We start from the raw sequence: 15,703 nt of genomic DNA on the forward strand, positions 1-15,703 counted from the left end.
GCTTGGGAAATCTTTTTGTATCCAAATCCGGCTTTAAACTTCTTCACAACAGTATCTCGGACCTGCCTGGTGTGTTCCTTGTTCTTCATGATGCTCTCTGCGCTTTTGACGGACCTCTGAGACTATCACAGTGCAGGTGCATTTATACGGAGACTTGATTACACACAGGTGGATTGTATTTATCATCATTAGTCATTTAGGTCAACATTGGATCATTCAGAGATCATCACTGAACTTCTGGAGAGAGTTTGCTGCACTGAAAGTAAAGGGGCTGAATAATTTTGCACGCCCAATTTTTCAGTTTTTGATTTGTTAAAAAAGTTTGAAATATCCAATAAATGTCGTTCCACTTCATGATTGTGTCCCACTTGTTGTTGATACTTCACAAAAAAAATACAGTTTTATACCTTTGTTTGAAGCCTGAAATGTGGCAAAAGGTCGCAAAGTTCAAGGGGGCCGAATACTTTCGCAAGGCACTGTACATACAGACACTGTGGGGACAACGTCGTCGATACACTTATTGATGATCTCTCTTTCTCCCTGATCTCTCTTTTGAAGAACATATCAAGACCATTTCAAGGACAGCTTTTTTCCATCTACGTAACATTGCAAAAATCAGAAACTTTCTGTCCAAAAATGATGCAGAAAAATGTATCCATGCTTTTGTCACTTCTAGGTTAGACTACTGCAATGCTCTACTTTCTGGCTACCCGGATAAAGCACTAAATAAACTTCAGTTAGTGCTAAATACGGCTGCTAGAATCCTGACTAGAACCAAAAAATGTGATCATATTATTCCAGTGATAGCCTCTCTACCCTGGCTTCCTGTCAAAGCAAGGGCTGATTTCAAGGTTTTACTGCTAACCTACAAAGCATTACATGGGCTTGCTCCTACCTATCTCTCTGATTTGGTCCTGCCGTACATACCTACACGTACGCTACGGTCACAAGACGCAGGCCTCCTAATTGTCCCTAGAATTTCTAAGCAAACAGCTGGAGGCAGGGCTTTCTCCTATAGAGCTCCATTTTTATGGAATGGTCTGCCTACCCATGTCAGAGACGCAAACTCGGTCTCAACCTTTAAGTCTTTACTGAAGACTCATCTCTTCAGTGGGTCATATGATTGAGTGTAGTCTGGCCCAGGAGTGGGAAGGTGAAGGAAAGGCTCTGGAGCAACGAACCGCCCTTGCTGTCTCTGCCTGGCCGGTTCCCCTCTTTCCACTGGGATTCTCTGCCTCTAACCCTATTACAGGGGCTGAGTCACTGGCTTACTGGGGCTCTCTCATGCTGTCCCTGGAGGGGGTGCGTCACCTGAGTGGGTTGATTCACTGATGTGGTCATCCTGTCTGGGTTGTGCCGTGGCGGAGGTATTTGTGGGCTATACTCAGCCTTGTCTCAGGATGGTAAGTTGGTGGTTGAAGATATCCCTCTAGTGGTGTGGGGGCTGTGCTTTGGCAAAGTGGGTGGGGTTATATCCTTCCTGTTTGGCCCTGTCCGGGGGTGTCCTCGGATGGGGCCACAGTGTCTCCTGACCCCTCCTGTCTCAGCCTCCAGTATTTATGCTGCAGTAGTTTGTGTCGGGGGCGCTAGGGTCAGTTTGTTATATCTGGAGTACTTCTCCTGTCCTATTCGGTGTCCTGTGTGAATCTAAGTGTGCGTTCTCTAATTCTCTCCTTCTCTCTTTCTTTCTCTCTCTCGGAGGACCTGAGCCCTAGGACCATGCCCCAGGACTACCTGACATGATGACTCCTTGCTGTCCCCAGTCCACCTGACCGTGCTGCTGCTCCAGTTTCAACTGTTCTGCCTTATTATTATTCGACCATGCTGGTCATTTATGAACATTTGAACATCTTGGCCATGTTCTGTTATAATCTCCACCCTGCACAACCAGAAGAGGACTGGCCACCCCACATAACCTGGTTCCTCTCTAGGTTTCTTCCTAGGTTTTGGCCTTTCTAGGGAGTTTTTCCTAGCCACCGTGCTTCTACACCTGCATTGCTTGCTGTTTGGGGTTTTAGGCTGGGTTTCTGTACAGCACTTTGAGATATCAGCTGATGTACGAAGGGCTATATAAATACATTTGATTTGATTTGATGAAGCCGATGACTGAGGTGGTGTACTCCTCAATCAAATCAAATCAAATCAAATTTATTTATATAGCCCTTCGTACATCAGCTGATATCTCAAAGTGCTGTACAGAAACCCAGCCTAAAACCCCAAACAGCAAGCAATGCAGGTGTAGAAGCACGGTGGCTAGGAAAAACTCCCTAGAAAGGCCAAAACCTAGGAAGAAACCTAGAGAGGAACCAGGCTATGTGGGGTGGCCAGTCCTCTTCTGGCTGTGCCGGGTGGAGATTATAACAAAACATGGTCAAGATGTTCAAATGTTCATAAATGACCAGCATGGTCGAATAATAATAAGGCAGAACAGTTGAAACTGGAGCAGCAGCACAGCCAGGTGGACTGGGGACAGCAAGGAGTCATCATGTCAGGTAGTCCTGGGGCATGGTCCTAGGGCTCAGGTCCTCCGAGAGAGAGAAAGAGAGAAGGAGAGAATTAGAGAACGCACACTTAGATTCACACAGGACACCAAATAGGACAGGAGAAGTACTCCAGATATAACAAACTGACCCTAGCCCCCCGACACATAAACTACTGCAGCATAAATACTGGAGGCTGAGACAGGAGGGGTCAGGAGACACTGTGGCCCACTCCGAGGACACCCCCTTCAATGCCATTGGATGAGTCCCGGAACATATTCCAGTCTGTGCTAGCAAAACAGTCCTGTAGTGTAGCATCCGCGTCATCTGACCACTTCTGTATTGAGCGAGTAACTGGTACTTCCTGCTTTAGTTTTTGCTTGTAAGCAGGAATCAGGAGGATAGAATTATGGTCAGATTTTCCAAATGGAGGGCGAGGGGAGAGCTTTGTATGTATCTCTGTGTGTGGAGTTTTTTTTCTCTGGTTGCACATGTAACATGCTGGTAAAAATGTTGTAAAACTGATTTAAGTTTGCCTGCATTAAAGTTTCTGGCCACTAGGAGCGGCACTTCTGGGTGAGCATTTTCTTGTTTGCTTATGGCCATATAGAGTTGGTTGAGAGCGGTCTTAGTGCCAGCTTCTGGTGGTAAATAGACGTCTACAAATAATACAGATGAGAACTCTCTTGGTAGATGGTGTGGTCGACAACTTATAAGGTACCCTACCTCAGGCGAGCAATACCTCGAGAATTCTTTAATATTAGACATTGCACACCAGCTGTTATTGACAAATAGACACAAACCCCCACCCCTCGTCTTACCAGAGGTAGTCTCTGTTCTGCCGGTGCATGGAAAATCCCGCTAGCTCTATATTGTCCGTATCAACGTTCAGCCACGTCTCGGTGAAACATAAAATGTTAGTTTTTAATGTCCCGTTGGTAGGATAATCTTAATCGTAGGTCATCAATTTTATTTTCTAATGATTGCGTATTAGCAAGAAGAACGGATGGCAGTGGGAGTTTACAGTGGGAGTACGGATTCTCAGAAGGCTGCCCGATCTGCTGTCCCTTTTCCTGCATCTTTTCTTCATGAAAAAGGCGGGGATATGGGCCTGTTCCAGTGAAAGCAGGATATCCTTCTTGTCAGACTCGTTAAAGGAAAAAGTTTCTTCCAGTTAGCGGTGAGTAATGGCTGTTCTGATGTCCAGAAGTTATTTTCGATCATAAGAGACGGTAGCAGCAACATTATGTACACAATATGTTAAAGAATAAGTTACACAAATAAACTAACAAAATAGCACAATTGGTTGGGAGAATGTAAAACGTCAGCCATGTTCTTCGGCGCCATCTTGATATAATCAGGTGTGCAGGTCACATTATGCTGGGTGTTAAAGTGATGTGTAATTCCTAGTAGAATCCAGACAGAGTGGGATTAGCCTACGTTTGGAGCAACCTGGCATTCGCCAGCAACCTGCATTCAGAATGATTGGCGGGTTGGGAAAAATAAGAGATGAGACTACCTAAAGCATCTAAACTGGAACAACCATTTCAGTGCCGGGTGCAATAAGTCCAAGTAACATATTGGATTAGTTTAGAAAATTGCATGTTATTTATATTTGAGTAGCATAAGATAAATTAATTAATCAATGTACATGCAAAAACATAGATATTGAAATAAACCATTTTAAAAAATCTACCTGCAATAGAGCATTCTGGGAAATATAATGATGGGTGTGGTTTAACCCTTGTTATTAACACCAACAGTGGGGTTCTTTTACACCACTGAGTGTTAATTTAACACTTGCAGAGCTACAAATGTTAAACTGAAATATCAACACTAGGTAACACTGACCAATTTGCTGTGATTAAGTGTAAACGGACAAGATCAGGATGAAGGATGCATGTTCGAACCAGGTATAAACAGGGCTATTGCGATCATATTTTGGCAATGTTTACAGTAGAGAAACACAGAGTGTCTGACATTCTCTTTCAACAGATTGAGGCTGTCTAACAATATTATAATGTAGACGACCTTGGGAGTTGTTGCAAAAATACTCAGTGACCGAAACTGGACTCTTGCTGCAGTAAAAACAATTAACCAATGGTTAACAAATCCAATCAAATACTTTCTTTGTAAAAAAACAACAAAGATGACATTCTTTGTTGTTACATTTGTGTTTTTGTCAAATACAGCAGGTACATCCATGAAATACGTCAGTTATATCAAAACATGTTTTTTTTTTTTTTTAAATATACATGACCTAGACAGGTTCAGTACAAATATATAATTTATGTTCTATGAGATGGTCTGGCGCAGAGTGTTGTTGGTTCCTGCACATCTCGCGTGTGTGTGTAACATGAGAGATCAGGGGAGATTGTCTCAGACTGTCACAGCCGTGTCTCTCTCTCTGTGTTGTTGTAGTCTGTTGTGGAAGTCCGTAGCGATTGGTCCGAGTTGGAGGCTAGGACTTCCTCTTTCCTGAGTACCTCCAGTTCTGCTCCTCCGTTGGCCACTTGGTGGGCACTGCGTTCCTCTCTCCGCAGGTGTCGTTTGAGCAGCATGAATCCCAGTATACACAGCAGGAAGGAAACTGTCCTCAGTCCCATAGTTAGACCCAGGTAAGCTATCCTGAGGAGAGAGAGACCAGGGGATACACACACTCAACGTCTTGACATTACACTGGTGATTCAAGTGGCAAGGCTACTGGGGTTGCCTTCAATATTGTCTTGAAAATCAATGTTCAGCAACTGATGTTATAGAGGGTATGCCTCTCCGACATTATCACATTGAAGTAAGTGTGTGCGTTTTTGTTGTGTATCAGGCTTGACCAGTAGTGTGTATGTGTGCATTACCTGTATGCTGTAGTGTTGTATATCCGACAGGCTCCTCTCCCTCCGCATCTCTTCTGGCCCCACTTCAGACACGTGGTGTCGATGATCGCCCCAAAGTAGATGGGCGCTGGGATGCCCGCTGTTATAACACAAGTACACACAAAATGATCTACCAGTAATACGGAGGTGGCTAATCTTGGTCATGGAAAAGGGCAATGTGAGCAGGATTGTGTTCCAACCCAGAGCTAACACACCTGATTAACAAGTAATCATTTTTCAAGGATTACCTTTGCAACAGAGTGGATGTTTAAGAGGATTTTGTTCAGGGTATTACTCCTAATAGAAGCTTATTAGTGGAGAAATGTGTGACTTGGAAACAAACTGGCTGCAGCTAGTTTTATATAAGGGTTGCTAAGCTGCGTTGGCTCTGAGACAGGTATGGCTTGATCAGACAGGAGTAGGAGGAAGTTGCCCCTAGACGCTGATCTAAGGATAGTTTTGTGCCCCCCCCCCCCCCCACATGTTAACATTTTGGGTGGTAAACGGATCCTAGATCTGTGATCTGACAGTATTGACTCACCAAGTGTACGTGTGGACAGAGTATGGAACCCCAGAGCCAAGGACTTCAGTTGAGGCTTGATACACCTGCATGGGAGAACACCATCATCAACTTGAACTTTACCATAACTATGAAAACAGATAATAGATATAGATCTGAAGATATTATAAATTAAATGTCATGATATGATAGTATCCACAATTTAGTTATGGTTCATTATTAAGTTTGCTTCCTCAAACCGCTTTAACTTCTTATGGCTGGGGGGCAGTATTGAGTAGCTTGGATGAATAAGGTGCCCAAAGTAAACGGCCTGCTTCTCAGTCTCTAATATATGCCTATTAATATTGGATAGAAAACACTCTAAAGTTTCTAAAACGGTTTGAATGATGTCTGTGAGTATAACAGAACTCATATGGCACGCAAAATCCTGAGGAGAAATCAAAACCGGAAGTCAGAAATCTGATCTTGGTATGTATTCACCACAGTTCCCATTTGAAATCCCCTTGAGATATTAATGATGTTGCACTTCCTAGGGTTTCCACTAGATGTCAACCGTCTATAGAAATTTGAATGAGACTTCTACTGTGTTGTGGGACTGAATGAGAGCAGAATGTATCAGGTCAGTCAGCCATTTTCTGATCATGCGCATTCCTCATGGTATCCACTTGTGTTCCATTGCTCATCAAGACACAAAGGAATACTCCGGTTGGAACTTTATTGAAGCTATATGTTAAAAACATCCTAATGATTGATTCTGTACTTAGTTTGAAATGTTTCTTCGACCTGTAATATAACTTTTAAAAGTTTTTGTCCGATGTAACGCTGACCAGAATGAGCGTTTGGATATGTATACCAAACGCGCTAACAAAAGGAGGTATTTGGACATAAATAACGGACATTATCGAACAAAACAAACATTTATTGTGGACCTGAGATTCCTGGGAGTGCTTTCTGATGAAGATCAAAGGTAAGGGAATATTTATCATGTAATTTCTTGTTTATGTTGAAGCCAAAATGGCGGCTATTTTGACTATTGTTCTGAGCGCCGTCTCAGATTATTGCATGGTTTGCTTATTCCGTAAAGTTTTTTTGAAATCAGACATATCGGTTGCATTAAGGAGAGGTATATCTATAATTCCATGTGTATATCATCTACATTTATGATGAGTATTTATGTTGAATGATGTGGCTATGCAAAATCACTGGATGTTTTTGGAACTAGTGAATGTAACGCGCCAATGTAAACTCATATTTTTATATAAATATGAACTTTATCAAATAAAACATACATGTATTGTGTAACATGAAGTCCTATGAGTGTCATCTGATGAAGATCATCAAAGGTTAGTGTTTAATTGTATCTCTATTTGTGCTTTTTGTGACTGCTATCTTTGGCTGGAAAAAATGTATATGTTTATTGTCGTTTGGTGGTGACCTAACATAATCATTTGTGGTGCTTTTGCTGTAAGGCATATTTGACATCGGACACTGTGTTGGGATAAACAACAAGATTACCTTTAAAATGGTATAAGATACATGTATGTTTGAGGAATTTTAATTGAGATTTTTGATGTTTTGAATTTGGCGCCCTGCACTTTCACTGGCTGTTGTAATATCATCCCGTTAACAGGATGTCAGCCCAAAGAGGTTTTAAAGGTCAATTCAAAAGACTAGTGTTGACATAATGTAAGTTGACTGAAGACGTTCTGACGAAGCCAGTGAGTACCAAAGAGTGAGTACTACTGACCTCTGTTGGTAGAGCAAGGCAGTACACTGTCAGAAATGTCTGCCCTTACTACCTTGCTATTTTGTTTTTATTTAATTTAATTTGGCAAGTCAGTTTAGAACAAATTCTTATTCACAATGACGACCTACCAAAAGGCAAAAGGCCTCCTGTGAGGCCGAGGGCTGGGATAAAAATAAAAAAATACAAATATAGGACAAAACACACAAAGAGAGACCTAAGACAACAACATAGCATGGCAGCAACACATGAAAACACAGCATGGTAGCAACACAACATGGCAGCATCACAACATGGTACAAACATTATTGGGCACAGACAACTGCACAAAGGGCAAGAAGGTAGAGGCAACAATACATCACGTGAAGCAGCCACAACTTTCAGTAAGAGTGCCCATGATTGAGTCTTTGAATGAAGAGATGAAGGTAAAACGGTCCAGTTTGAGTGTTTTTTGCAGCTCGTTCCAGTTTCTAGCTGCAGCGAACTGAAAAGAGGCGCGACCCAGGGATGTGTGTGCTTTGGGGACCTTTAACAGAATGTGACTGGCAAAACGGGTGTTGTATGTGGAGGATGAGGGCTGCAGTAAGTATCTCAGATAGGGGGGAGTGAGGCTATTCAGCTGTTCTCTCAAGACCCAGAGCAAAAACAGAAGCAGACCCATCTCAGACAACTAAGAACAAAAGGAAATAGGCCACTGCCAGTAACTTCATTTGTCCCAGTAAGGGCAACACATTTCGCCAGGGTCAGCTGATCGAGCTTTGGGCCGATCTGCTGGATTGTGGTTTGTGTTTGTGTGTGTGTGCGTGCATGTACATGCGTGTTTGTGTTTGTGTGTGCGCATTTGTGTACATGCTCAAAGCTGGCCAAGGCTAATCAAGGACTAGTTTTAGCCAGTAACAGTACCGCACCAAATCACATATTCTACTTTCCTGAAATACAGTAAAACCTCTATTGCTGACTTTCCTATAACCCCTATGAAGTATGCCATGGGATAAAGATTTCAATTAAATGTACTTAAAGTGTACTGAATCTATGTTTCCTGCTATAACCCTGAATGGACACACAAGCAGAGAGTAGGAAGAACAATGAGCTGACTCATAAAAACTTCTCATTCCAGTCAGACCACGTAATTCAATCACCTGAAAGCATCATGTGACTGTCTCCTTGCCCTCCATAAAGTCTGTTGCAACCATAGAGATAGATAGAAGACTAATCTTTGTATATGTGCCATTATAGCGTCTGTGACAGCATGTGCAGCGCCATAGTGCCCCACAGTGGAGGTATCAAAATACCTATAAAACCCAGTGGTCAAACAAGGAAATGGTTCCAATCGTTTTTCCACCATTCATTTTTTATGAATATTATGACTAGAATATTATGAAAGGCTATTTACATTTTCTTCTTCCCAATTGGCGGATCACTCCGGATGACCCGGTTGGACATGACTCCAGCCAATAAAGTTGGAAGTCCAATAAAGTTAGCGGAGACCGCGTTCATCATAAACACTGCATATGTCACCTCAATCAAAAATGACCTTGAAATGGAGCTTCTGGTCAGCCATTCTGTCACCCATTGTGAGCCAATGTCACTACAGTGAAATGTGAGAACTTTCTGGGTGAGATCATTCTGAACAAGGTGGTGCAAGTAAATGTAGTAGACTTTATGCAGGTTAGGTTATCTCAGTAGCCATGGTTACACCTTGCATTAACGTGATTGTCATCATCCGGTCACTATCTGATCGAGATTTTGTTGCGTCGACACATGGTAATATATGTCTCTTATCTGCCCACTTCGTCCCTATTGTGACCAGATTCCCTGGTCCCTCCCTGTATGCAAATGAATCCAACCTCCCTTGGACCTCCCATTATGACACAAGCTGTATTAAATCGACAGGAAACAGCACACTTTTATAGTCAATAGTTTTAGACTCATCATTACAGCCTAATTTTGTTACCCAACGATTCAAGTTTGGGCGTAATAGACTACTGTCCCGATAACCTCGACTTGTCCACAGATGGACAAATAACAAGTCAGAGAATCTCTCCCATCTCTAAAAACGTCACCACACAAATGAGCTGAGTATCTGGATGTGTGTACAAAATACAATTATTGCACAGTATAAATAAAAATTATACTTAGGCCCTAATGCACACAGTGAAAACAGAAACAGGTTAAGTTACAGGGAATGCCTCTCTGAATGCCTTGGCATTTCTGTAGCCTAAAATGTTTTCAAATATTAGAATTTGCGCTGGCATTGGACGTGGGAAGGGGAGAACCTCTTTTCTCTTATTCGGGACAATATCTCTTCATAAATATCTTTATTTCTATTTGCCATTTTAATCAGAGCTGGACGGGGTATTAGACTGTGGCATATCTGGCCACAGTGTCAGTAGGCAGTTGGTTTCTAAAAACATGTTCTTAATTCAATTGGCTGGTGTGATTTTTTTAAGAGGCCGGGACAACTGTGACGTTGGCCAAATGTATACACTTTCGATTTGTTTACACCAAGGATATCCGTACAAGATGCGTCTTTCACTACCACCAGAGGTGGTCAGAAAAATACAATCACAATCAGATCACATTGCGTCTTGATTGTCTACACCTGTCAACACACAATACGAATGTGGACATGATCAGGACAACGGACGCATGTTAGAACCAGGTACAAACGGGGCTTCTGATTGTTTCCCCTTTAAGGTACCTTGTTGAAGCCGGAGTCCCAGATTTCTTTGTGCTGTCTTGCCAACTGCTATGACCATCCCTTCTTGTTTGTGTATGGGTGTGTGTGTGACTGACCTGATGAGGACCATGTAGCCTGGCGTGCCACCCAGGGAGATGATAAAGGAAGTGATGACAGAGAGAGCCAGGAAGTAAGGGAAGACACGGTCACAGTCGTCTCTGTGAGGACAGTGGCCTACACTGGCTGTCAGGTTACCACTGCTCAGCCCTGCTGCCACCGCACAGCTACAGTTAGAGAACACCTGCAGAAGCACACATACAGACAGACAAGACAAGACAATTTGACACAAAAACAATTTGACACAAAAACAGAAACAACATCATAACTTGCTGCTTCAAAAGTTTTCCATAAACCCACAAGGGTGCGAGTCAATTCCGACTGAAATCATACTGAAATTAAATTGGAATTGACCTTTACCCTGTTGGTCACAAGTCAGTTTCCATCTCAAATGGCACCGTATTCCCTATATAGTGTACTACTTTTAAACAGAGCCCAAAAGTAGTACACTACATAGGGAACAGGGTGCCATTTCGGGATGCAGCCTCCGTGCTGGCTAAGATCCTCATCTCACCGTGTTCTTCCCTGATCCTGTGGAGGTCTGGCAGCCAGCCAGGCAGGGAGAGACGTACGTGATGCCGTTCTCTCCACAGACAGGGTCCCAGTCTCTGTCTGAACACACACAGTCTGAGTTACAGGCTGAGAATACTGAGCGCTCCTCATACGATACACCAACCACCCTGAGAGAGAGAAAAAAGGGAGAGAAAGAGAGAGAGAGAAAGTGGGGCTGTTATTAATAGGAGATTTAATTCAGATGGCGCTTTTCTTTAAACAGATAATCTAATGAATACAGACATGATTTGACCTCTGCCCGTTCAGATACAGAAAGTGTGTTAATCAAATGCATAATAAGATATATCCTGAACAAAAACATAAATGCAACAAGTGTCATTCCCATGTTTCATGACCTGAAATAAAAAAATCCCAGAAATGTTGTGCACAAAATTGTCAACATCCCTGTTAGTGAGCATTTTATCATTTGTCAAGATAATCCATCCTCCTGACAGGTGTGGCATATCAATAACCTGATTAAACAGCATGATCATTACAAAGATGCACCTTGTGCTGGGGACAATAAAAGGCCACTCTAAAGTGTGCAGCTTTGTCACACAACACAATGTCACAGATTTTTGAGGGAGGATGCAATTGGCAGAGATATAATGTTAATTTCTCTACCATATAGTTTTAGAGAATTTGGCAGTACGTCCAACCGGCCTCACAACCGCAGACCACGTGTAACCACGCCAGCCCAAGACCTCCACATCCTGCTTCTTCACCTGCGGGATCTTCTGAGACCAGCCACCCGGACAGCTGATGAAACTGAGAAGTATTTCTGCCTGTAATAAAGCTCCTCAGTGGGTGGGCCTGAGTCCCAAGTGGGTGGACCTATGGCTGTGCCCCTGCCCAGTCATGTGAAATCCATAGATTAGGACCTAATGGATTTTTTTTTAATTGACTGATTTCCTTATATGAACTGTAACTCAGCAAAATCATTTAAATTGTTGCATGTTACGCTTCTATTTTTGTTCAGTATACTTTCACTGATTCAATGAATACTAATGTTATCAACCAAATTCAATGCCAGTTCTGATATTGACATTAGCAGCAAACAGTCTTGACAGAACCAGGGGGCGTACAGTACAGTAGATGGGTGAAATCCCTGATTCGCTATTCTAGACCACCTCTCTCCAGTGTTGGAGGTCTGCTGTCCTCTAGGAGCAATTATTAGCATACGCACTTCAGCAATTTACCCGTTTGTGGTGCTGGGAATAGAACATTTACAGAGGGTAAATATGTATGTACCTAAAGGCAACTTCTACCAAGAGCTGTGTGTGTGTGTGTGTGTGTGTGTATCCACCCACCGGTTGTAGGGCAGCGTGATCCCAGCCACTTTGGCGTTCTCGCAGCTCATGACGAAGAAGAAGAGGGATAGGAAGTAGCCTATCAGAGAGGTGCCGAATGCAAACTTGGCCGCTCCCATGATGCTCAGCTTCAGCCTCTTCATGAGCAGGCCGCCAGTGAAAATTCCTAACGCCACGGCAGGGATGTTGATTGTACCTGGAACAAACACACACTCTGTAAACATTAAGACATAGGACTCATTCTTTAGAAATGTTCTTCATTCCTAGTCATGGAGGATTTAGGCCAGGACTAAGGTCTTGACGACAGGTTCAATGGGACTGAAACACCAGGTGAGCCAGCCAAAGCCAGTGCTATTCCACAACCAATTACATACAGTACAGCAGAGTAGAACCAGGCCATACCGCCTGAGACTCAGCCTTTGATATAGTTGACAGTAGAGAGAACACACAGTAGCGCTGTCCAACTCCCACTCAAAGACCAAAGCGCTTGGTCTTTTTCATACATCAATGTACAGATATCATATTCTACAGTGCCTTGCGAAAGTATTCGGCCCCCTTGAACTTTGCGACCTTTTGCCACATTTCAGGCTTCAAACATAAAGATATAAAACTGTATTTTTTTGTGAAGAATCAACAACAAGTGGGACACAATCATGAAGTGGAACGACATTTATTGAATATTTCAAACTTTTTTAACAAACTGAAAAATTGGGCGTGCAAAATTATTCAGCCCCCTTAAGTTAATACTTTGTAGCGCCACCTTTTGCTGCGATTACAGCTGTAAGTCGCTTGGGGTATGTCTCTATCAGTTTTGCACATCGAGAGACTGACATTTTTTCCCATTCCTCCTTGCAAAACAGCTCGAGCTCAGCGAGGTTGGATGGAGAGCATTTGTGAACAGCAGTTTTCAGTTCTTTCCACAGATTCTCGATTGGATTCAGGTCTGGACTTTGACTTGGCCATTCTAACACCTGGATATGTTTATTTTTGAACTATTCCATTGTAGATTTTGCTTTATGTTTTGGATCATTGTCTTGTTGGAAGACAAATCTCCGTCCCAGTCTCAGGTCTTTTGCAGACTCCATCAGGTTTTCTTCCAGAATGGTCCTGTATTTGGCTCCATCCATCTTCCCATCAATTTTAACCATCTTCCCTGTCCCTGCTGAAGAAAAGCAGGCCCAAACCACGATGCTGCCACCACCATGTTTGACAGTGGGGATAATGTGTTCAGGGTGATGAGCTGTGTTGCTTTTACGCCAAACATAACGTTTTGCATTGTTGCCAAAAAGTTCAATTTTGGTTTCATCTGACCAGAGCACCTTCTTCCACATGTTTGGTGTGTCTCCCAGGTGGCTTGTGGCAAACTTTAAACAACACTTTTTATGGATATCTTTAAGAAATGGCTTTCTTCTTGCCACTCTTCCATAAAGGCCAGATTTGTGCAATATATGACTGATTGTTGTCCTATGGACAGAGTCTCCCACCTCAGCTGTAGATCTCTGCAGTTCATCCAGAGTGATCATGGGCCTCTTGGCTGCATCTCTGATCAGTCTTCTCCTTGTATGAGCTGAAAGTTTAGAGGGACGGCCAGGTCTTGGTAGATTTGCAGTGGTCTGATACTCCTTCCATTTCAATATAATCGCTTGCACAGTGCTCCTTGGGATGTTTAAAGCTTGGGAAATCTTTTTGTATCCAAATCCGGCTTTAAACTTCTTCACAAATGTATCTCGGACCTGCCTGGTGTGTTCCTTGTTCTTCATGATGCTCTCTGCGCTTTTAACGGACCTCTGAGACTATCACAGTGCAGGTGCATTTATACGGAGACTTGATTACACACAGGTGGATTGTGTTTATCATCATTAGTCATTTAGGTCAACATTGATCATTCAGAGATCCTCACTGAACTTCTGGAGAGAGTTTGCTGCACTGAAAGTAAAGGGGCTGAATAATTTTGCACGCCCAATTTTTCAGTTTTTGATTTTTAAAAAAGTTTGAAATATCCACTAAATGTCGTTCCACTTCATGATTGTGTCCCACTTGTTGTTGATTCTTCACAAAAAAATACAGTTTTATATCTTTATGTTTGAAGCCTGAAATGTGGCAAAAGGTCGCAAAGTTCAAGGGGGCCGAATACTTCCGCAAGGCACTGTATCTGTCCCTTCTATTACTGTAGTTATGCTAGATATTGCATTACCTTTCATACACAGCATGCAATGGTCAGGTCAATAGTGGAGCATGAGGCCTATTTAGATCCGCATTCACATTTGAGGGTTGAATCATAACACATTGTATAGCTCAATAAAACAGCGCCTTTGAACTCCTATTGCTTGATCTAGTCTTAACAATATTGCATGCATGTGCTTATCTATCCATAAAGCGAGTCCTTTCAAGTTTCCAATCTAAATTGAATTAGCTCATGCATGAGATGAATCAAGGCCAGTGTCTGGAGTTACGGGGTAAAGCGTTACGGGGTAACGGGGTAAAGGGTTACGGGGTAAAGGGTTACGGGGTAACGGGGTAAAAGGTTACGGGGTAAAGGGTTACGGGGTAATGGTTACGGGGTAAAGCGTTACGGGGTAATGGGTTACGGGGTAAAGCGTTATGGGGTAAAGGGTTACGGGGTAATGGGTTACGGGGTAAAGCGTTACGGGGTAAAGGGTTACGGGGTAAAGGGTTACGGGGTAATGGGTTACGGGGTAATGCGTTATGGGGTAAAGGGTTACGGGGTAATGGGTTACGGGGTAAAGCGTTACGGGGTAAAGGGTTACGGGGTAATGGGTTACGGGGTAAAGGGTTACGGGGTAAAGGGTTACGGGGTAAAGCGTTATGGGGTAACGGGTTACGGGGTAAAGGGTTACGGGGTAATGGGTTACGGGGTAAAGGGTTACGGGGTAATGGATTACGGGGTAATGCGTTATGGGGTAAAGGGTTACGGGGTAATGGGTTACGGGGTAAAGCGTTACGGGGTAAAGGGTTACGGGGTAATGGGTTACGGGGTAAAGGGTTACGGGGTAAAGCGTTACGGGGTAAAGCGTTACGGGGTAAAGGGTTACGGGGTAATGGGTTACGGGGTAAAGCATTACGGGGTAAAGCGTTACGGGGTAAAGCGTTACGGGGTAAAGCGTTACGGGGTAAAGGGTTACGGGGTAAAGCGTTACGGGGTAACGGGTTACGGGGTAAAGGGTTACGGGGTAATGGGTTACGGGGTAATGCGTTATGGGGTAAAGGGTTACGGGGTAATGGGTTACGGGGTAAAGCGTTACGGGGTAAAGGGTTACGGGGTAATGGGTTACGGGGTAAAGGGTTACGGGGTAAAGGGTTACGGGGTAAAGCGTTATGGGGTAACGGGTTACGGGGTAAAGGGTTACGGGGTAATGGGTTACGGGGTAAAGGGTTACGGGGTAATGGATTACGGGGTAATGCGTTATGG

At 43.3% G+C, this 15,703-nt stretch overlaps 1 protein-coding gene across 4 annotated transcripts in view; it reads right to left on the reverse strand.

Annotated features, from left to right (window-relative positions):
- Positions 1 to 4,065: 4,065 nt before the first annotated feature.
- The window catches only part of slco1c1 (solute carrier organic anion transporter family, member 1C1), a 60,701-nt gene continuing 49,063 nt past the window's right edge, over positions 4,066 to 15,703 (reverse strand). For all 4 annotated transcript variants that reach the window (XM_021563582.3, XM_021563583.3, XM_090200401.1 and 1 more), the window contains exons 10-15: positions 12,274 to 12,469; positions 10,926 to 11,091; positions 10,411 to 10,595; positions 5,892 to 5,956; positions 5,333 to 5,450; positions 4,066 to 5,108 (exon numbers count right to left, since the gene is read on the reverse strand). In XM_021563582.3, the coding sequence (XP_021419257.3) occupies positions 4,868 to 5,108; positions 5,333 to 5,450; positions 5,892 to 5,956; positions 10,411 to 10,595; positions 10,926 to 11,091; positions 12,274 to 12,469 (971 nt within the window). In that variant the 3' untranslated portion in view covers positions 4,066 to 4,867. The remainder of the gene's footprint in view (positions 5,109 to 5,332; positions 5,451 to 5,891; positions 5,957 to 10,410; positions 10,596 to 10,925; positions 11,092 to 12,273; positions 12,470 to 15,703) is intronic.

This window comes from Oncorhynchus mykiss, chromosome 15, assembly GCF_057628025.1.
Source record: "Oncorhynchus mykiss isolate SJ-2025 chromosome 15, ASM5762802v1, whole genome shotgun sequence".
Classification (NCBI taxonomy): Eukaryota; Metazoa; Chordata; class Actinopteri; order Salmoniformes; family Salmonidae; genus Oncorhynchus; species Oncorhynchus mykiss.